The sequence below is a fragment of the Alligator mississippiensis genome, chromosome 1, assembly GCF_030867095.1.
Source record: "Alligator mississippiensis isolate rAllMis1 chromosome 1, rAllMis1, whole genome shotgun sequence".
In the NCBI taxonomy this organism is placed as follows: Eukaryota; Metazoa; Chordata; order Crocodylia; family Alligatoridae; genus Alligator; species Alligator mississippiensis.
The window spans coordinates 202,778,325-202,801,983 of record NC_081824.1 but is presented as its reverse complement, the minus strand read 5'-3'; the positions used below and the strand labels follow the sequence as shown (position 1 = coordinate 202,801,983).

Below are 23,659 nucleotides of genomic sequence, written 5' to 3'. Positions count from 1 at the left end.
TTATGAGTTACAAAATAGGTCTAGATGGCAAATCAATGAAGTGCACTATTGGAAAGAAATTGTCTGTGTGTGTGTTGGGGGGGGGGGGGGGTTCAGGCTTCAAGCCAGTACAGTATAAAGGGGCACAAACCAGTATAAAGAGAGAACAATGTACTCTTTCTGTTCCTCCACTCCGTCCTCAACAGTAACTGGCTATGGGCTGTTTCTGTAGGTATCTATGGCTCTATTCCTTTGTTGGGAGACTTGTAAGGTGCTGCATGCTGTACACCTTGGCCAGCAGCAGATGCATATGCAGCTGCTCCAGGGTAACTGCACTAAGGCAGTTATTATTGCATATTACCACCAGGTGGTGAAGGAACAGGTAGTATTCAGCAAACACTTAGCCAAGGACGCATATGGATGGATGACACCTAACCTGGTATAATCCAGACTTTTGGAATTTTACTCATGATTATATCATGGGTACATAATCACCCCACCAGTTTAGGTTAAATTATCCCAGTTTAATCACTTTAGTGATCCCGCTGCTATTTATTTACAACTGTATGAACATCTCTGTCCAGTACCCCAGACTTCATTGCTCACGCTCTGTTTTCAGCCCCAGCTTTCAAAGCTGCATGGTCAGATTTGAAGAGCAACTACTGCTAGTTGCAAAATTGGGCACACTTTCTTTTTGTACATTCAGGTGGTCTCTCCTGTGTTCACACAGAACAGCAACATGTTCAGCCATCCAACTTACAAACCGGGGGGTGGCTAAAAATATCACCCTTATAAATCAATCTGTATTTCCATCCCTGAGAAAGACAGAAGGGACCTCTGAAAGCCAACAAAATAGGGCTTGTCAAAAAACTTTTGATAAAAGATTTTTCTTCTTAGAGAATATAATTTCATTACTGTAAATTTCATTTCACAATATTATTTCATCTCTAAAACTTTCATTCTCTGATCATTTTTAACATTTGGACTTTTTGCCCAATTCTGGACAAAAACTACTGTTACAGGATGTGCCCTGGATATGTGCCAGAAAGCAGCCTTCTTTTGGTATGTGGTACATTCAGAGTGAGAGCAAGTGGGCAAGGCATGCTTCGCCTGACATGGTGTAGATATGCCCGTTGTGCCACCTCGAACAAATTAGCTGGGTCTTGAGTTGTTTAAAACTGAAGCCAAGCAGGAGTTTTGAGCACTGAAGGAATGTAGTTTTGGGCCTCTGAATTTTACATGGCCCAGTTTCTTTCAATAAATAAAGTCAAAGTTGTGACAGTTTGATTCCAGAGGTGAATTACGAACAAAAAAAAAGTTCAAATAGTGTTCTGACATTTACCACAGCTAGGGAATAATAACATTTATTATTTTATTAGTTTCAAAATGGTGTACCAGAAATAGTACACCATTCCCCCTATCTCTGTACATTTGGTATTACTGCTTAAGGATGTTAAATGACTTGCCAGAGATCACACACTCTGGACGTCCTGACTTCCTGTGAGACTTCTGATTTGCTTTCAGTCAAACAAGCCATGTCATCTCCAATAAAAATTGTGTATATGTAAAGTTTAACACAGTTTGAATACCATCATCAGTCATGTCTGTTAATCACATCATTATATGACTACTGTTTTCAAAAGTATAAAAGTTAAACCTTTTGAAAAGTGTATTTTATCTCTAGGAAGAGAAGACATTAGAAGTCAAACCCCTCCCCCCTCCCAATTACTACTTACCTTTAAGGAGCTACATTAAATAGTAACCAGAGCATTCTCTATAGGAAAGCATTAATTAGCATTTTAGAATTCTGATTACTTAACATTGTCCCAGACCAAAGATGTATTTGTGGCTGAAAAGAGGAGAAACACAATCCTTTCTGTGACATCACATAGCCAGTTTCAGTTAATTATGAGCTACGCTTCTTTGCTCACCTATTTAATAATCTTGTGTTTTGCTGCTCATTCCTATACCAACTGAAGATTAGCTTCTGGCTCCAAGGGGACCAAGATTAGCCCTCACTGCCTTATGTTTGTAAAGGTCCTTTAATGCAAAAAGGACCAAGCAGTAATGCAAAGTAGTAATGATGAGATGTAAGTTGTAGCTGTGTTGGTGTAAGGACATAGGCAGACAAGGTTCTTAGGAATGATAGTATATATGGTACATACTGCATAGCTTTATTCTCTGTATGAGTTGAGTAGTGTTAGCTTGCCCAGGTAACCAAAGCTACCTTAAGAGTTATTAAAATGTTATGCTATTTCCCACTGTACCATTCAATAACTTATTACCAATTAAAAATAATGGCATGATACTGTTTATAGATTGAATCCCCTGGAAGAATTCCATGAGAAGCAAACAAGTGCACTTGTGGAATACACCCTGTATGAAATGAGTCTTTATTTTAGTGTCATAAGCATTGCACTGAATCTCCTTTTGTATTAATGATAAATTGATCATTAGCAAAATAGGGGAGAATAAAAAATAGTTTCTACTAATGTATAGCTTATATTGATTGTACTGTGAAATGTTTCAGCACTGAGATATTGGCCAAGTCCTGAGAAGGTGTAATTCCATTAACTTGAAAGGATCTATCCTGATTCATACTAGTGGAGAATTAGGCCCTTTAACTCTTATGTATCCTCTAGTGCTAAACCACAGTGCCTTAGATATTAAAATATTTGGCACTGTAAATATTATCCTGTGTGCAATTCGTAAACAATTTGTACAACTGTAATATGACCGTACAAGTTTACTCTGGCTTCAAACGTAACCTACAGCAATTATTTTTTCTTTAAAGCTAACTTATTGGAGGGAAGTCATTGGGAGCAGAGTGTTCCCAGTACCATGCATAGTAATCTGATAACCACAGCATTTTTAACTCTTTCTCTACTTTTGATTAGAATGTTTCCTGCATAAGAGTTAAATGGAAATCCAAAAAGGACTTAATGGTTTTGTCCATGATGGTATAGTATCAGAGTAAGCATGCTTACTACAGTAGCGTGAATTAATTAATTATTTTGGGATTCAAAGTCACTTGCAAAAACAAACAAAAAACAATATTGTTTTGTGCCAAATGAAACATTTGCTGAATCCAAAATGAACATTGTGCCTCAGTTTGGACCATTTTTAACTTTTTTTAAAGAAAAAAAAAGAAAACATGAAAATGAAAAGTGATTTTGAATATTAAAAAATCAAAACATTTAAATTAAAAGTGTTGACATATTTTGATGTTTTCCTATTTTAAAAAAAATTTAAATCACGCAATTTGTAGTATACAATCAAAACAAATTTGCAAATGTGGTATCACCAAATCCGCATTTCTCACTAAAAATAGTTTAGATTGTGCTTTGATACCTCTGGATAAAAGGGACTGCATGAGTATTAAGTGCTATTAAAAACCTACCATTCAGGTCACCAATATTTGCATCTCAAGGCAACAAGTAAAATGATGGCTGTGAGAGAAAGGACCAAAGATATGGAAACATCAAGATAATTCATATTATGTGCTTGTCTTCTTCCAATGCATGGCATAATTGGGATAACAGTACTGACCTCAAAGGGAAAAAAATCCATGGGCTGGCATCCTGCTAAATGTGAAGGAGCTATTATAAGCTATCAGTTCAATATAGTGGTTTTAAAAACTTCCTAACAAAAACCCAATAGACATATCTCTGAAGCAATACTGAATGTAATGTAGGAGAGCCTGATCCAGCATTCCTTTGTGCAACCAAAACTCCCACAGAAGTCAATGACTTTTTAGGTAAGCGAGGATTAAAGGATCAGGCTCTGGATCAATATTCTACACTTTAGGACTGAGTAATATTCAATCACATCAATAGAAGTCGGACTACACCCCTTGAACTTTAAAAAAAAGTTAAAAGTTAGTGTCAAACCAGTTAAATAAACACACATTGGCTGTGTCCATATGAGTGTGGACATCTGGTTCCCTGGGGCCAACTAGCTGCGGTACACCTTGTGCTGTCACTAGTTGTTCCTGGAGAACGCCTGTGCCACACACCTTCTGGCGCACAGCAGATTATCTTGGGTGGGGAAGGGAAGACTAGGGCTAGCACTGAGTTGGCCACAGCAACCTTACCTAGGGTCCTGGAGGCCTCCTGGGGGTGCAGGAGTGGTGATCCTGTTGCTTGGAGCCTGGCCGGCAGCCAGAGTATGATTCTGGCCAACCAGGCTCCAGTTTTGAGTGGTGCCTGTTGCCCCGCTTTTTTGTTTGTGTATTATTTTTTTTTTTACTGCTGGATATCCTGGGGTAACCTTCCCCCTGCACTGCTCCCTTGCAGTGTGGAGAACAGCTGAATGTACAGTGTGTGGCGCTGCAGACATGTCTATGGCACCACATACTGCACGGCCACGATCATCTGGACATGGCCATTTTGTGTATTTTTAATTCCAAATACATGTACATTTACATGTACATGCACTTACATTTACCCCTAAAGCCTCAGTAGAACTATTTTTGCTTTAGCAAAAACAGAGAAACACAAACAAAATTCAAAGATCTTACATCTAAAATGTCCTACACTTGGAGGATGGAATAAACAGACAAAAATAAGGCCCTTAGCACACGTAACACATAAAGCATGATTAACCAGTTAATTATGTCTTGTTACCTGGCCATGCATTATGCAATTAATGGCACGATAAAGCAAGGACTAAGCTACAAAGCTATTATATATTAAATGTGAATACTACTATTGACTCCTCTTGGCCCTTAGCTATTATTATGTAACTCATGGTTTGTAGTGATTTACAGAGAGAGCTGTGGCAGCCAGGAGCAAAACACATGTTAACTCCCCTTACTAAAGGAAGGGGAAGATCATGGTGTACATCATCCACAGCCTTACATAAATACTAACAGAAGAGGAATGAATATTGAGGTGCCACTGTATGAAGAAAGCTTAGTGTACTAGTAACCCTATGGAGTGTTCTCTATTTGCAAGGGGCAACAAAAATGTACATACTCTTTGTATTAAAATCACCTATATTTGTACTCTAGAGAACAAGAGAACTCATATATCACTTGACATTCTTCCCTGTTAAGGTAATTATCTTTGGCTTGTGTAGCAGCTTAATTTTTCTTGCTCTATCAATAGGACTACTCAAAGAAGTACAACATAAAAGGTTTTATCTGTGCTATTGATTGGCTAGGAAGTGATGTGTTCGGGCTCCATTGCAGCTTCTCTAGAGACTATTTATTTAAATTGAAAAAAAACCCAAACAGTATTACTTGAAAAAAAAATAACTAAAACTTTCATTTAACAATACAAAAGAGGGCACTGCTTAATCCCTGAAGTAGGAAATTGCTTTTCTTCATGATCCATTGCTTTCATACTGTTTCTGGCCACTGGTGCTGAAGGAGAGAGAAACCGTGTTCTTGCTCTCCTTTCACTATATCCATTTTCTTACCCACTGCTGAGGCTTGGCTGTTGAATTGATGTTGAAATAAATAAAATAAATAAATAAGGGATGTTTGACTAAAATGATCTTTGAGTCTCAAGTGGACATCAGTGAATACTGAAGCAAAGCAAAAATTTACATGAAACTGAAAAGGGAAATTAAGGATTTGAGATATTGTATCAGAGCCAAAGCTGCATGTGTTGTAGCCATTCTTTGGAATCTGGTTTGGGTTTGTATTGTAACTAGTACAGCAGCATGCTCCCAGAAGATGATTTACTAAGGATGGATTTTTTTTTTCCCCCCCTGTGTTCTGATTTTTTTTTTTTTTTAAATATACACTGAGACACAGGTTGAGAGAATCAAAGTCCTAATTAAAAGCAAAATGCAAGGCTAATCAGAGATGACATTAGCTTGTGTCATCTTGCTTAAAACTTATTTAGTGTGTTGGGTAAAAGTACCTGTTATTTTAACTGTTTTTAATATAAATTGCAAAGATATAGTATTCTACAGTATGCAGCGGGAGAAAGGTAATTGTATACAGCCAAACAATTCACTTTTTAACATATGGAAGTTTCTATTTTTAATTAATGAAAGTTTGCTGTTGTCATGATAGGTTGGAAAATGTTTTTAAAATTTAGCATACCAAAGGCAGCTGTGATTTCTCTCCTCCTCCCCAAGCAACAGGAGTTATGTGCTTCCCTTTTCCCTTCAGTGATACCTTCCTATGATTTTTAATCTTATGGCAGTTCCAGAAGTTTTCTTTACTTATATTTAGCCTAGCAAGTTAATCAAAATGGCAATCTGAAAACACTATGATAGTGAGCTTGTGATATATTTATGTAACAGAAAAGGTACCTGTATGTTTTAATTTAATTTCTTGCATGTGTTCAATTTTGAAGAAAATAGCAAGACCACACCATATGCCCAATAAAAGCTTCATTAGAAAGGCATTAGTAGATTAATCCAGCTCACTGTGTGGCTTATTTTATTTAGAATGTAATAAGGTAAGTTCATTAGTTTGCAGACTTAATGTTTTCTACTGTACCTCAAAGCAACCAGTAACAATTCCACTGAGACTCAGCAGATCTCACTAACACCTGTCAAGATAAACACATGGATCTCTAGGGGAATCATCTTGGCAACATAACTGAGGAAATCTGAGGGAAAAAAGTAAGTCTTCCATGGAAAAAAATGGTACACAATATAAGCCTGATTAATGATTTTTCACATGCCTCAAAGGTCATATATATCTCTCTTAAGTGAAAAAAATCAAATCAATCTCTGAAGAATAAACATTTTGGAACATGCAACACTCTATTTGAAATGTATTTTAAAGAACTTGAAGGATATAGAATAATTATGCAATTTGAATTGAGCGACAGAAAGGCTGTCTGAGACCTGAAATCGAATCTCCGTCCCCTCAGGTCTAATATATTAGATTACAAGGATTATTATAGTGGCACTATTTGTGCCACTACATTTAAGATTATGTCAGCATTTCCATTTTAAAGGCCTGTGTTCACTGGCTTATAATTTTTCTATAAGCATTTGTTTGGTGCTATAAACTGGAAAATAGATGCTTAGCAGAATAGTGACATTTTTTAAAAACAGATTTGAAACAAAAGATCCATATAGACGTTTTAAAGCTATGAATGGTAATACAGGTCTCGACTACCTTTTTGTATCTTCCCATACTCTGTTTTTAGAATTTATATTTTTGTGCTATTTATTTATGGACAAATAATATCGACTAGTGCTATTTGGGTATTTCTTTAATTGTTGTTTTAGGTTATTTAGATCAAGTTTGCTGATCGCCTAGACTAATATTTTTCAACAAGAACGTATATAGATTTTTCTTGCAGCAGACTTGGTGTCGGATCTTAAAGCAATGAAATATTGAGTTGGCTCAGGATGGAATGACAACAAGCTGTATATTACACTTCTCTGTGCCAGCCTCATCCCCAAAGTAATTCATCTAAGAATGGCTGGTAGTGGAATCACCTGTATTGTACTCCACCCAGACACTTACTTGGGAAGGGTTGCTTGAGTCTCTGCTAGGGTGAATTCACAGAAATTTCCCCATAAAAATCTACTCAAAGAATGTGTTCTTGGCTGCTTCAGGTACCCCTACACTTGAATTTGGACTGTCTAGTTTGGAGTTACTCTGACAAATGGAGTACTCCCTGCCAAAGAAGAAGTCATGGCAGATTTTTCCATGACAGCTTCCTAAAAGTGGACTTTCCATTGTCTTGTACCAATCAACCAGCATTGGTACCCCCCTGTACCCCTGCCCATCGGCACGCTCCCTGGCGAACCTGGAAGTGAATCGGAAATGCTTCTGGTCCACTTCTGGGTCTGCTGCTGAGTGCGCTAGGGAGCCCCCGTGTTTCTGTGGGATGCTCCATGCAGCCCAACATTCATGAGTGGCGCCTGGTACCTCAAGGCATGTAGGAAAAACAGTTAAAGCTGTGTCTATGTCTGAGTCGCCAAATCTCTCTGAATTGATTCAGAGGGTTCGGATTTGATTCAGACAGTTTAAAGGTTCTTCTGATACGATTCAGATTCACAGATTCGGCCACCGAATTGAGCCAAATCTCCACCGAATCAAATCCAGGACCGAAGCTTTGCACAGCTGTAGTACCAATTAGACCATGTTCCATTTTAGCAACACTTCAGGGCATACTTAATGTTTCACTTGCTGTAACAAGCAGTTGGAAACCACAGCCGTGTTCAACGTACGATATATTAGTAGATTTTCTAATCTATATGTTTTTCCTGTACTTGGAGACCTTTAAGAATTTTATACAATGAGTGTATTAGCATTAAGTATATATTAATTGAGGAGCCCAACTCTGGATCCTGTTATCTGTGTTTGCCCTTGATCTCCCCAATCGTCATGATGATTAATCTGCAAATCATTTTTGAACTTTTTTCTAGCAGGAGCAGTTGCTGAGGAAGTCAGATTAACTGTGGTTGGGGATTTCAGTCTTCTGTGACACTGCAGTGCCAGTTCCTGTGGCAACATAGCATTCAGGATGATATTTTTATAGATTCTGTGGCAGTCAAATTACCCATAGAATCCACTGATTATGCAGCCTTCCAGAAGAACATGAGCACATGCATCCTGACTCACACTTGTGCATTTTTGTAAAACTATTATATACATGCGCGCACATGTGGGTTTTTTTCTTGCTTTCTTAATTCCCTTGGGTATATGCTAGAATTAAAAAAGGCACCTAGCCAAAGCTCTGAATACCATTAGCATAAATTGTAAGAATGAAAATAAAATTAAATAGCATACGAAGCCTAACAGCCAGTAAAATTTAGTCACCCAGCAAGATCCTAACCTCCAGACCCCTGCTAAAGCCTGTGCAAGTAGGTGTCCCTGGCAGTGTGCCTAGGGCTATTTTAGACCATGCAGGGCTATTTTAATCCAAGAGTGAGCTTATTTCCAAAGTTGAAAGACTTTTCTGGAGAATGATCTGCCACCAGCCCCTTCTCCTATGTACATGCTGGGGGGAAGTAAATTAAGCCTAACTCTAACCAGCAGGGAAGGAAGAGAGAAAGAGATTATTGCTGTCACTTTTTTTTTTTTTATCACTGAGAAACACTTAGATGCTGTAGTGATAGTAGTTAATACAGAATGGATCCAACCAGAATGGATGGAAGAATGATAGACAGCTAGACTTTTTATTAAATAAGGTTGGGTTCATTTTGAGCAACATGTAGAGATGATACACATGCTGTAGGAATAGCTGGCAAAGCATTTCCACTGTAAATGCCCCTTTCTAAATAGGGTATAGTTTATCTATGCATTCATATTTATTCCAATAAGCTATCCAGAAATTTTAGAACTACTTCTTACCTTCTGAATCTCTGGCTAGTTCAACTAGTATCAGTCTGAAGAGGTTCCTTTTGAAATTCAGAATTTCTACTCACACCCTAAATTACCACTCCGTCATACATTGGCAATATTAAAATCAAATTAATGGCAAGATGCAAACCTGCAGCTTTTGACATGAGCAGTCTATGGTATCAGAAAGAGAAGATTCGCAGCTTTCAATAGAAAATGCAGCACTTAAAAATTGGTCTTTATGAGGTTTTAATATCATGAAGTGTTTTAAAAAATCATAATTTTACTCTTCTCTGTCTGAGACAGTTGGACCCATGGACTGAAATCCTGTTGAAATTGATACAAAAATCCCATTGATTTAAATGTGGCCTAGATTTTGTCTGTAGTAGTTAAAGTGCATGATTTCCAGGTGTAAAAATATGGTAAACAGTGACAACACGTGTATTTAGAACATCTCCTAAACATTATGTTCTCACATACACATCTTTCCCCAAAAAATCAGTTCCTCCTCCTAAACTGGAGTGCTTATATTAAGTAGGGAAGCTGATTTTCTATTGGGGAGAAAAGCACCCTGCTTTGGTTCCTGCTCCATAGTGCAACAGCTGTGGTATTACTAGTCAGACAGCTGAGGGAGTCAGTTGACTTAATGGCTCAGTTGTTCTTCACTCCACAGTTGCTAACTATTGTCTCTCCATTTTAATGGTCTTGATGTTGCACTAATCAAGCTAACTTGTTTTAGGGGTGTAGGTTGTAGCTGTGTTGGTCTAAGGCCATAAGCCTGGAAAAATCTCTTCTTTCTTCATTTTGTCTTTTAAAAATGTGATGTATATTATGTTTTGGAGCATGCTATATATGAGAAAATATGGTAGCTTCCCTACCAAGTGTGTTATGTAGTAGGCACATAGTTCTGCAGCATATGTTTCGAGGTTTCAGTGCTCCCTTGTTTTTAGATTACTTGCTCTCTTAATCACTTGGAATTAACCATCTGAAACCCATGCCAATTAGGTAATTGACCCACAATCCACATTTAACTAGAGTTATGTAAGTAACAACTACCCATATATAACAAAGAAAGAAGAGGGTGCAAAAGTGTAAATGAGTTGTTTTGGAGGAAATTTCCCCTTTTCTCTGAGCAGTCTCTGAACTTAACACAACTCTGTCTCAGTTTGAGTTCAGGTGTTGCAAAGCTTACCACAGGAACCAAGAGATTGCTGGCTGCTAATGAACAGGGCCAGTAAACAAAATGCCCAGGCCTTAACTGATTGCTTTCTCTAGGTGATAGGTGGTCTACACACCGCAAGCTAGTTAGGAGGATAAAATAGGTATACTCTAGCTCTGCTTCCCAAAAGCTATGATGTAGCCCAGGTGCCCAGATAGGGCAGGAAGCAAAGTTGCATAATGGTCGGGGAATACAGTGAAGGAGGCAGATCATACAGGGAGCACAGAGCTGGGAGCAGAATTGCAGATTGGGCAGGAGAATAGAATCAGAGTGGCGCTTGGGGAGAGCATGCATTCCAAAAAGATTGCCCCCCCCCCCCCGGTGGTGCAGATGTATTTAGACCTGTAAAAAAGTGTGAGTACAGAAGGACCCAGATTCTTTGCAGGACTGAATTCATAACCCCTCCCACAAGAGAAGGGTCAGTGAAGTAAACAGGAGTCTATGGGGCTGTAAAAGCAACTATGGGGATGTGGTGAGATGCTCCAGCTGTTTACTGCAGCATTGATTTTAAAGGAGGTAGCTTTTCTGATGAGCTGAGCCAGGTTCTCCTACACTTAGGTGATTTTTTGTTGTTGTTCAGGGAGGGACTAGCAAACCTATCTATTTATTTGAATAACTTGCATGAGAATGCACCAGGGTCCCAGGCATGTTTATACAGCCTGCATGAAGTCCCTACTGCTGGGACTTAAATGGTAACTGGATGAAAACTAGTATTAGTATATCTACCTATATGGCCACCTCCCTACTTCAGCCTTGTCTGTTAGCTCATGCTTCCTCTGGCTCATGCCTCCTCTCAGGGTTGCTTCCACTATAGTTACAGGAATAGAGGCATCTAGATTGCAACTCTGCTGGCAGGAGGAGTTTTTCTACTACCAAATGTATACCAGCTACTCTAAAGGGTAAGAGGTTTGCCAGACAAGCTGTGTCCATATAGCTTTGGTGCTGACAGGTATTTGTAACTTCGAGAAAGCTTTCATTTATGCTGGTGTAGATGCAGTTTAATGCTCTTGGCCTCATTGTTCCCCCATCAGGCACTGCCAGGCCATAAGCCTGTGCTAGCAGAAGTTTACCAACCCTGCCCTAGTTCAAAGAAAAGCCAATAAACCAGTCTAAAATCTTGGCAGAGAGCAAAGTGCCAAAATGGAGAGCCTAGAAGCATGGGTGATTGGTGTCACCAAAGTCGGGGGGGGGGGGGGCATGTGCCTCCCCACCCCACGGACCAGTCAGTAGAGTCCCCCCACGGCTAATCTCACTGACTGGGGTGGGGGTCCCCCTGTGGCAAAACTCACTGACCAGGAAGCGGCTGTGGTGCTCCTGAAAGTGGCTGAGGTGCTACATCCAATGCTCGCAGGGGGAGCACCAGCACTCTCGGGGGGTGCACCTGCACCCCTATGCACTTCCTATGCATTGCTACTGCCTAGAAGAGAAATGGGGGAAGTAATCTACTAAGAAAATGCAAAAAAACATTGCCTAGGCAAGCGCCAGGTGTTAAGTGGGCTCAATTAAGATAATTAGCCTGGCTAAGGTGAGGCAGGGAGACAGGTGGCTTCAAATGTCACTTTTCATGAGTCTAGACAGGACCCACCTTTCAGGCTTCTTGTCACCTTTGCACCTTTCTTTAAGTTGGGCTATTGCAGGTTTGTATTGCAACATAAACATCATCTGATTGGGTTGGATTTCAAGGTTCTCTCTGTCATTGGGAATTAAGATGAAAAACATACCAGCTTCACCCACCCTATTTTATGTCCAAAGCTGACAAAGATGCATATTCCACTCTTATGTCAGCAGGAGTTGAGATGATTCTGAAATCCCCCTAACTTTTAATAAGAAATGGTGCTTACCATAGGTTTTAATAATGTTTACTCACAGATGCTTTTAACTTTTACTTTTCATTAAAAAAGCTTAGCTCTGAGTGCTAAGAACTCCCAATTAGGCTTTTTAAATAAAACATGAAAGACAGGAAATATCTGACTGCCATAATTTCCTTCATAGTGAAGAGAGATGTTTGCTGTGATCATACAAAATGAGGGAGGTATTTACTTCCTGTTCTTTTCTGTACATTTCTTCAACCTGTTTATCTCCTTTTCTTCTTCCCCTCCTCCATTGCTGTTTATTTCCTTTCAAGCAACCTTCCTCTCTCTCAATAGTTCGTTACCCTTCTCCCTGTTGCTGCTTTCTTCCCCACCTTGTCCTCTTTATTGTAGTCCTTGACCTATAATTTCCTTCTCATTTCATCCTGTTTCCTTGTACCATTTTCTTTTTACTTCAGCCTGTAATCTTGGTTTTTTTGGCTGTTTTTAGTAGATTATTTCTCCCGTTTCTCTTCTAGGCTTTCCATTTTGGCACTTTGTCCTCTTCCAAGATTTTGGACTGTTTTTTTCTTGGCTTCCTTTTGAACTAGAGCAGGGCTGGAAGCCTTCTGTTAGCACAGGCTTGTGGCCTGGTTGTGTCTAGGGGGCAGAAGTTTCCCTGTGCAAGCTGCCCTCCCAGCAGTTACCTACCTACATTCATTCTGCTCAGTTGTATCTGTGCTTCCCTCCACACAGATTCCTGCCTCCTCTACAGTGAGGGAAGAACAAATGCTGTATAATGGCGCCATAGGCTGTTGACCTCTGGACTAAGGGATTTAGAATAGAGAGGTGGGGATTTTCCCCACACTGCTCCCTTCCCTGGAAATCAAACCTAGGCCTCTAAGTCATGGCAAGATGGACAAACCATGTTCTTTTTATTAAGAGCTTGAACATTTTATTTATATGTTAGTTTCCTTTATTAAATTATTTTGCAAGTCTAGCACAAAAACAATTAGTGTGGTGCTGACTGTAGTGTCACAGGCCAAATGGGCACTGCGCGTGTATCGGCCACTGGGCTGTTTGGTTCAGGATCGAGGAGGCAGTCAGGAGTGAAGCAAAGACAAGTTTCACTTATAACAGTAAAGATAAATTTTACTTATACTTTTGTTGACTGGTCATCACTTTGGGGTTTGAGATTAGCATTTTCTCTGCCTAAATTCAACCCATTTGGTTACTTCTTCTTTGGAATTTTTTGGAATGTGTTAATTATACCTTGTGGTCAGGTTTGTCATTTTTCCTTACCTTTAAGTAAGAACCGTTAGGTCAGCTAAAGTTTGCAGTTCTGTTTTCTAGTTCCACTTCTTGGGGCCCATGTTATTCTTATGTTTGGTACAGACAATTAATTTTAACATCACGGTTATACTTAGGACAGACAGGGTATATTTTGCTGGTTACAATCTTGCAAGCTTTGCTTTAGCTAATATTAACTGTTACGCCATTTGTCAGATGCCGTCAAGAAGCAGATGTTATTTGCTATAATTTGCTCATTAACCCCTCTGGTTCTGGCCATCACACTGTAGCTTGCAGGCCTAGATCCTGTCTTCTAAAATTTGGTCTCTGTAATGGCCTTGTACAACAATTCCACCTACTTTACAGCATTATGGTCTATCCCCCACTTTTTATTCTTCTAATGTGCATTCATGAATTTTTCCTAACATCTCCAAGGAGAACTAAAGGAGCAAGGAAAGGATGGAATGACCAACAGGGATTAAGGGAGCTGAAGCAAGAGTCAGAGCCTACTATTGCTGCCAGTTTTTATTTGCTGCTGCAGTTCTTTCCCGTATTGACAATTTTTAAAGCGTATGTCCTCTTGTGACATTGCAGTCCTTTGTTTTCTGATGTTCCTTCATGTTACTTAAAAAATTATGCCCTGAAGAAGCCAGGTACACTTCATGCTGGCACTAGTGCAATAGTGGTAACTTGTTGAAGTTGAAGGCATGCATACACCTGGTGTTGAGTTCCCTGTGCCGAAAAGCTCTTAGTTTGAATACACAAGAGCTAAATTGCCTCTGAATTCAACAGTCCCTCAGTACTGAGGATAGACTATAATACTCTCTAAAGATGAACCGTTATACCTTGTCAGATGGAAAAATAGCTCTTTAAATAGCCTCCAAACAGAGATTTGCACGAGAAACCTGAGTAGCAACTGTGAATGTGCACTGCATAAATAGTACACATTTAATAACACTTAGCACTTAAACATCTTTTCATCTTCAATGTGCTGTACAATATTAAATGAAGTACCTAGCGCTCCAGTACTTGAATATTTTATTCATTCACACTTGATGTTTAGGTGCTTTATAAAGGCCTGACAAACGAAATGACAGATACAGTAGGAAGACTCTAGATTAAGGATCTGATATTGCAGAAAGATCCACCCACACAAAACCTTGCTTCCACACCAAATCAGCCTGTTGTTATGGTCAACTGAATTATGCACTAGCTAAGGGGATGGATTTTGTTGCAAGACTGACACCAAATTGTCCTCCATAAGCTTTTTGAGCTTAAATCCTGATCTCTTTGGTCCGACCTACTTGTAGTAGCAGGTTTGGGTTACTGATGGGTTACTCAAAGAGAGCCAAACAGAAAGAGAGCATAGTCAGCACATGACAGTCATTTATGTATTTGAGGAGACTGGCTTCCTCTTTCAATTAACTGATATCCATTTAAAATTACACACCTATTGGAGGGTCAGAGCTTTCATGAGCAGTCAGTTAAATAATTAAAGTTTCTAAGAACTACAGTAGTTGATGTTAAAAGATACTGAAAAGCTGGTTTCATGGACAGAATAGAAATGTGTGTGTGTGTGTTAACAAATATGTGTATATTTTCATACAAATATGTGTATGTAGGTATATATGTATATATACATACAAATATATATTTGTGTGAAACTGATGCACAAATTCAAATGATGTCTTAACATAGTGAGAGAGATGGGTGGGATTTATGGGGGGAAATTTTGGTTTGCATAAACAGGTAATATAAAATAAAACTTGTCACTGTATGACAGCATGGTAGATTCCCAGTTATTTTTTATTATTTCTTATTTATTTCTTTTTATCTTCATTTTAACTGATTTTCATGTTTTAAAGAGAGGATGTGTCCTCTAACAGTTACAGCACCAGACTACTACTTTGGGCCTGAAATCTGTATGCATTTTTTTTCTTTGCTATGCTTTTACTGTTTGCCTTTTATTGTTGGATGCCTCTGAAATTCCCAGTTAAAGGTAGGGCTAGATCCTAATGCTGTAATCATTAGGGACTGATGTATAAACTACACCTCTGCAGGGGCAGATCAGGGAAGAAAGTGTGACTCACTCCCCCTTGCTCTGGAGGAGAAGTAAAATACCCTTTTGTGGAACAATATAACCAACCTTCTCCACCTTGAGACCCTCCTGGGGAAGTCTTTTCTGCCTGCCTGGGCTGGCTGGTTGTTTTTTGCCTCCCAGTAGTAGCCTCCTGCACAGACACCAGAGCCTCAGCCCTTGCAAGGGAATAAAGGGTGCTAAGGAGCTGGGTAAGGCCTGTGGCAATCTAATTCATAATGTTTTTTGTTTTTTTGTTTTTTATTAAGGGACTTTATACATAGATTGTATTTCAAGGAAGGGCATTTTTCTCACCCCCAATCTGCTGCTTCTCCCACTCCAACACATCCCCCTAAAAGCATGACAGGAAGGGATTGAGTAGTCTGTGGCTAACACACCGTGTTGTATCCAGGTATGGTACTGCAAGGGCTAGGCTTCTTGAGCAGGTGGCTTCTGAAAACCCTGTGATCTTGCAATCCCGATGAATCCCAGCGCCTAGGGGCTGGGCAAACGGTTTCCACTGTAAGAGACGCCTCGTTTCACTTACAAACGTGCCATTTGTGTCCGCGGCGTGGGGAAGGTGGGGCTGGAAAGCGGGACCTTGCTGGTTTGAAGCACGAGAGCGGGTGTGTCGGGGCTTTCCGAGGCGCCTGCGGGAACACGGCTGCAGCCTTGCAGCCCATTGGATCGGATGCGGAGCTGGGGCTTTCTGCTGTCGCTTTGTTCCGGTTGTTCGCGGATCAGCCTCGTTACATGCCGACGTGTGCAGCTCCGGCTCGCGGCTGACTGTTACATGCGGGCCGGTGATCGCTCTTTGTCAGGGTGACGCGGGTCACTGGTGCTGGAGTGGACGCTCGGGCACATCCAGCACATCTCCGCGCACCTGCTGGGACAAGTTCAGTGCAATAAAAAGCCCCGGGATTCCTGCTTTGTGATGGCATCCCCCGCCCCCATCAAAGAGAGCTTTCCAAGCAGCAGCAGCTCATCTGCCCCCTTCCAGCCCGGGGGATGAGCGTGTGTTCGCCGCACCGCCTCACACCCGGCCTCTTCGGATGTGGTTTCTGCCAGGAAGGCGAGAGGGAGAAATATTGTAATAAAATTTTTAAAAAGCAGGGCGATCGCGGCGGAGCTGAACTCAGCCTCCCTCCTTAGCATAGGCTCGTCCTCTGCATTGCATCCCGGCTTCAGCGATTTGCTGCTCGGAGACTGCAGATTTGCATAGCCCGGCTCTCCCTCCTCGCCCGCCCGGCTCCCGCAGGGCTTCATTCCCCCGACATCCTCGCGGGGGGTGTGCGCAGAGAGACCCGTGTACAAATGTGTGTGCATCTGTGTGCAAATACACTATATGTAGGTGAATACAGATGTGTGTATATATATATGTATAGTGTGCATAGATACACACACATATAGTGTGTTTAGTATGTATAGATATACACACACATATATAGTGTGTGTATAGATATATACAAACACGGATAGTGTGTGAATAGACATGCACACATATATAGTGTGTGTGTACAGATACACATACACATATATATCAGTGTGTATAGTGTGTGAATAGATATACAAACACTATATAGTCACTGTATATACAGCCACTATATATAGTGTGTATAGATATGCACACATTTATGTATCTATAGCTATATAGACATATAAATAAAATTGTGTGTATATGTACACATAGACATATTTTCACACACGTCTTACACGTGAGGTGTGTGCAAATATGTGTACATATCTAGACATATACAGTGTTTGTACATACACACACGTGTGATGTGGGTGTATATTCACATACGCAGATGTGTCTATATGGTTCCACAGATACACACATGTGTGCATATATATTTACACACGCACACTTAGCCATAGCTACCCCCACCCCCCGTAACGTGCCCACCTCTCTCCCAGGTGCTGGCAGAAGGGCGCCCTGGCTCTCTCCCCGCAGCCGCCCCGGGGTCTGGCAGCCACACGGCTGGGACTTGTCGGAGCCGCCCGATTGTTGTCCAGCCGCGCGTGTGCGTGTGCGTGTGCGTGTGCGTGTGGCGGGGGGCGGGGGCGCCGCGCGCGCTGGCGGAGCTCCGTGGCGCGCAGTCGGGAGCCGCGTGGAGGGGCGCGCAGCACGCGGAGGCTTCTCCCCTTCGCCCAGCGCCGGCGGCCGGAGCGGCGCCCCCAGCCGCTCTCCTCCCTTCTTTCTGCTCTTGCCTGCTTCTTCCCCCCGTCCTTCCCGCAGCCGGCCGGGCTGCGGCAGGATTGGCTGGGCGGCGGGCCGCTGAGGCGGGGGGCCCGCCCGGCGCGCTGCCAGCCCCGGCCGCGGTGAATGAGCGCCCGCCCCGGGAAAGCCGAAAGTCGCGATCGTCGGAGCGCGAGGGGGGCTTCCCCCGCCCGCCGCCCCGCCGCCTCCGCCGCCGCGCTCCGCCGCCTGCTCGTATGCTCCGGACGATGGTCGGCGCGGGAGCCGGCGCCGAGGCGCCCCGGCAGCTGTGCCCGCGGGAGGGCGCGGGCCGCCTGCTGCGCTGAGCCGCTACGCGCGCGCCGCTCGCCAAACTTTGCCTCCCCCGGCCCGGGAGCGGGCTTGCCGCGGCATGGGGGGGCTGCTCCGCGCCGGCCCCACACCGGCCCCCGCCTGCGCTGGCCCCGGCCCCGCCACCAGCGGCGGTGGCAGCAGCAGCAGCAGTGCCGGGGGCCGCCTGGCCCTGCTCTGGATCGTCCCGCTCACGCTCAGCGGCTTCCTCGGGGTGGCGTGGGGCGCCTCCAGCCTGGGCGCGCACCACATCCACCACTTCCACGGTGGCAGCAAGCAGCACGCCGTGCCCATCGCGATCTACAGGTCGCCGGCTTCCTTGCGGGGCGGACACGGTGGGTCTCGGGCTCTGCGTGTAAATGTGTGTGTGTGTACATGTGTGTGTATGGAGGTTGGCGGGTGCTCATTAATTCTTGTGAGGGGGACTGTGTGTATGTGTCCCGTAGGAGCCAGCCCCAAGGGGGCATGTGCAGCACCTTCGCCCAGGTGGCTGAGGGCTGTGGGCTTGGAAGCTGAGCACCCCCCTCACCACCTGCCGCTGAGGGAAGCCCCTGGATGGAGGGCTGTGCTGAGCCAGGAGGGGATGCCGGGGTCTCAGGTGCCCTTGTGCCCCGGGCTTGCCTCTGGCTCTGCAGCACCTGCATCCAAGTGGGCTGGTGGTGCTTGTATCACTGCACAGGCTGCTCCTAACAACACCACTTGGGGAGGAGGGATTCCGGGGTGCAGCCGGCCAAGCCAGACAAAGGGTGGGGAATGAAACAAAGGAGCCAGTGGAGAAGTGAGGAGGGGAGTGCTGAAAAGGGGGGCAGGGTGCAGGCCAGGCAGTGCCAGGGCTATGCAGTGGGTCGGGCTGGGACAGAGAGGCCAGGCTGGCAGCGCGGCTTCCCAGCACTTCTGCCTTCTCCATTTGCATCCCTGCCCTCAGCATCCCCAGGTCCAGGCACCTAGATGCCCTTCCACTAGCATGGAGGGGCGAGGGGAAGGCTTGTCACTCAAGCCACCCTTTGTCTGCTGAAAAACCGCAGCCTTCGGCTTTCATGCTTCCTCCTGCTCTGTTTTCTCACCCCACCGGGCTGGGAGGCATTTGCGAGCGTTTCCTGAGCTGGCAAGAAGCCCACCTTTGCCTCTCTGTGTCTGTGCAGGCTGACCCAGGTGCAGGCAGTCCAGGGCAGGGAGGATGCGGTGAAGTCGTAGCCACGCTTCACAGTTAGCGGGCTTCGTAGTTTCTGTCAGTTGTTTTGTGTCGCCTCTGTTCAGCGGTAAAACGCTGGAAAGACCACAGCAGCGTGCAGAAAAGGGCACTTACACAGGCCTCTGTGAATTAAACCGTTGCCCTTAAAAGTCTGGTCTGAATCCAAACCACCTGGAAAATTCAGGCCACTGCTCTCCTCCTGAACACACTTAAGCTCTGGCAACAATGGCAAGAACGTGGCCTGTTCTGTACCATACGTGCTTGCAGGGGAAAAGTAAAGACTAGGATATGTGTTCATCTGTAGGATTGCTGCTGGCTTTGTGATCCCATTTAAGGGCTTCATGAAAATATATTTTGAGAAGGCTGGGGAGGGGAGGCAGAGGCATGGCATGTGAGTACAATTCATCAGGGTGTATTTAGATTTGCTTGATATGCTGGATTCTGTTGAAGGTGTGCGAGGAAAGAGGGAATCTCTCTGGGGAAGGAATGAGTCAGGGGCTGCCACTCTTTAGGGGTTTATGGGGAAATCCAGAAGCTGCTTCTCAAGTACAAGTGGTTGATGGTAGGGCATGTGGGGTAGTACACGTCTGGCGCATCTGCCATCAGAATGCAACTCACAGTTTGCCTTGTAACCCTAGGCTTGCTTCTGTGCATTTAAGTCAGATGTTCTTTCTTTCTTACTTCATGGTATTTTTAAACATCTAATTTCCTTCGTTATTGATTCTTAAGGGACTATCTCCCATTTTCTTCTATAAGTTTCATTGGAGCATTTCTTCCTCTGGCTAAACAGGGATGGACAATGCCCTGTGGAGCCTATCACCATCAGTGTATTTCTGAACAGCAGCCAGAGGGGACTGCTTGAGAGAGAAGGGGTGGCAGTAGGTATTTATCCCTTGCCTGAAAGCCAAACACATTTCCTCTTAAGTGTTTCCAACCCATCTTGGAATGGGGTGCTGAGGAAGTGTATTTGATACTCAAACCTGCATCCTTCCAGCAACTGGAGTTCACAAATAGAGCCATTACATTTTAACATCTTTTTTTATTCTGCCCTAATATATTGAAATGTTAGGATAGTTAGGGAGATTTCATTACAGCCTTTTGGAACTGCTAATTTGGCAGCATTTTCATAAAACCATAAAAATTAAAGGTAAAACATCCTATTAGATCATCTCATCAGTCTTCTGTGGGAATTTTTTCTTCAATATTTTGATATCAGTGGTGTCAGAAGGACTGGTGAGGCCACTGTCTAAATCTCCAACAAACTTTACTGCAGCCAGAGCCCTTGCCACGGCAGCACCTGCCTGCCTTAGAATTGCAGACAGATAGCTCCTTCCCATGAAGACTTTATTTCCATCCTATTTCTTTAGCCTGTCTCACACCAAACCCAGCTGCAACTCATCTGTGGGGTAGGAAGACCACAATTCCCAAATGGTAGGGCTTTTGTTACTACTTTGAAAAACTTTTTTCTTCAGTCTGCTGCCTCAAATTCTCTTAAATATTTTTGCTGGAATTTTGCATGGTAATTTAAAAAAAACCAAACACTGACATACTATTTTATTGGTCGGAGTTGTGCATAGTTGGCAGATAAGTAGAATCCCATCCAAGTAATTAGCTCTCATTCTGTTAAAGATAGTATTTCAATTCAAAATAAAAACAAAAGGGCTTTCAGATGTTTGACCAAAATTGTAAATTTTACCTGGCTTTCCTATTCTTACTAAGGTGGGGCTGTAGAAGTCTGTTGGAGGAGATCTTTTGCGAGCCCGCCCTGCTGCTACATATGGAAAGCTAAACTCCAGGAACAGCAGCAACAAAAACAATGATCCTCTGGATCATGATAACTGCAGCAACACAGAAGGGGATTGGTGATCTCTCAGAAATGTAGTTCCAGACTACTCGGGGCTGGCAAGGGAATAAGTGATTTTTGCAGAGCCTGGAGCATTTGTGCTATATGCTTACATATTCTTGTCCCACTTAAGAAATGGGCTGCTTCATTCTGTAATAACTGAACTTACCAGGCATTTTTTAAGGGTGGATCAAGTAGAGTACATTGCAGTACCCATAGATAACAGAAGCATCTGTTGTGACTGTTGGGACAAGATCTACGTAAAAGAGGAATGGTTGTGGCTGTCAGGCCTACCTTAAATGGGGAAATAGCATCATTGGTCAGGTTTACACGCACAGATCCGGAAACAGTGATGGAACTATTATGCATCATGACTGGACACTGCTTAAGCAAAAGACTGGACATGCACCCTCAACAGAGCTTACATTTGCCATCTTCAATGATCTCCCTTATGCCTCTCTCATCTGAACCAGTTTCCCCACTGGGACAGAACACAGCATATACCAATGGTCAAGTGCTGTAAACTAACTTTGATCCAAGGATTTCAGTGGAAGTACACAAATTAATACACACGTGGATCTGTGTGTAAATTTACTAACATAATCTTCTATTGTACTTATATTTGTATTTTAAAACTGAGGTTATGATTTAAGAGTATCACATGTAAGAACTTTTTAAAATAACTAAAATAAGTTATTGGCTCACTAGGTTGTTGAACAGAGCTTTTACCTTAAGAAATCTTGCTAGGTTATTTATTATGTATCAAGGTTTAAGTGTGGAACCACAGTGGATGTTTTTCTATATTATATAGTTGGGTGTTGTTATATTTTGTTTTGTGTTCTGGATTTTTTTTTTTAATGAGCCTAACACTTAAGGTGACTTCCCCCTGCCCCAGAGTTGTGTGTCACTTAGGTGCCTAACTGCTGCATGTGTCTTTGATAATTCCCTCTAGAATTAGCTATTGCCTTACACATGTGAACTGTGAAATGTTGCTAGAGGTTTGTACACGGAGGTTTGCTCTGTGTCTGTTCATACTGTGATTGTCTCTTCTCATTGTTATTTCAGTCCTTGAATATAATGTGCACCAAACTCATCCCAAATTTTAAGTGGTATCCATTTAGAAAGCATATATAATAGAAACCCCAGACAGCCTTTGCTAAATAAAGTGTCACACTGTGGGCTGGATCTTGCAACCCTTATTCGTTCAAGATGCCCATTGAACTCAGTAGAAATTTTGACTAAGTAAGGACAGTAGGATAGAGATTATAATACTGCAGTAAAATCATTATAATACTGCTGTGAAAAATGAAGCCACAACAGTTTTGGAGATGTGCTTTTGATGTACATGTAGCATTTTTTTTTTATTGCTGTATGTGTATGAATAAGGAAGCTGTAGATGGATTTTTTTATTAGGTTAGTTGAACTAAGTTTTGTTTGTCTGTTTTTCATTTTTTTTTTTTTATCGGGATTAATTCTTCTACCTATAGTGATAATACAATACATGTTTCATTGTAAGTGGCATTTTGAGTCAGAATGTGTATCTTACATTGCAGGAGAGGATTTTACTTTAGATATAATGCTGACTTTGTAAACCTTACCTAGCTGTTTTTGTAAAGCAATGTGGTATGTGATGTGGAAGTGGAGATATTTTTATTGTGCAGTTTTGAATTATTATTGTGATATTTAGTTAGGGTAGCTTTGTGTTTGTGGCTCTAAACTGATTTGTGTATATATATGATACACTCTTTTCACTAACTCATTTCCAAACTTCCTGGCTGTCCTGTCTTAAATTGAATTCTTGCAGAATTTAGAAATTGTCATTCTTTAAGACTATAATGTACAACTGTTTTGTAAATATGACTTTAAATGATACAATTCTTATATCCCCTTTCATAATTTCCAACATGCTGTATCAGTCATTTTTCATGTCTGTTGCCAAAGTATTAGCATAAGTTGGACTAAAATGAATTACAAAGCAATCTCAGTCAGCAAAGTGGTTAATTGGTTGTGCTGTTAAATATGCATATTATGAAGTAGGGTTTCCATTCTATTATTTCTGTCAGTATGGCTTGTCAAAGAGTTACGCAGTCTTTGGTGTTATTGTGGACAGTCTGGAGTACTGTAATCAAAAGTGGAACACTGCTGATGGATTTCTGATAAACATCTTAATACAAGCCCTCCTGCCTTAGTACATGCACAGCTATTGATTGACTTTGGTGCCTTACAAGAATCAAATAAATAACAACACACTGTTGTCACTTATCAGCAATAGCACTTTTGCCTCAGCCTGCAGTAATCATGTTTTTAGTTTTGAAACATGTATTATTGTTCTTTAATCAAATACTCATTCAAATGAGCTATCAGAAGAAATTCATTTAGCATAAAACACAGTAAACTTCCTACTGCTTCTGGTTTTCCAAAATGGATTTTAACTGATAGTGAGCAGTTGACCTAAGCTTTCAGGAAAATTATCT

At 42.2% G+C, this 23,659-nt stretch overlaps 1 protein-coding gene and 1 long non-coding RNA gene across 22 annotated transcripts in view; one reads left to right on the top strand and one right to left on the bottom strand.

The window, feature by feature from the left end:
- The window catches only part of NRXN1 (neurexin 1), a 1,201,358-nt gene that overhangs the window by 741,409 nt on the left and 436,290 nt on the right, over positions 1-23,659 (top strand). For 3 of the 21 annotated variants that reach the window (XM_019497424.2, XM_019497423.2, XM_019497422.2), the window contains exon 1: positions 18,111-18,485. The exons of 17 other annotated variants lie outside the window; for them this stretch is intronic. In XM_019497424.2, coding sequence (XP_019352969.1) covers positions 18,212-18,485 — 274 coding nt within the window. In that variant the 5' untranslated portion in view covers positions 18,111-18,211. Of the gene's footprint in view, positions 1-18,105; positions 18,486-23,659 lie in introns of those variants that run through there. One more of the 21 variants, XM_019497425.2, reaches the window with a different exon arrangement.
- On the bottom strand, positions 14,051-18,080 carry LOC109285664 (uncharacterized). The gene is made up of 2 exons (XR_002093473.2): positions 17,527-18,080; positions 14,051-16,681 (listed from the first exon to the last, which is right to left on the bottom strand). It is a non-coding gene; the product is annotated as an uncharacterized LOC109285664 (long non-coding RNA).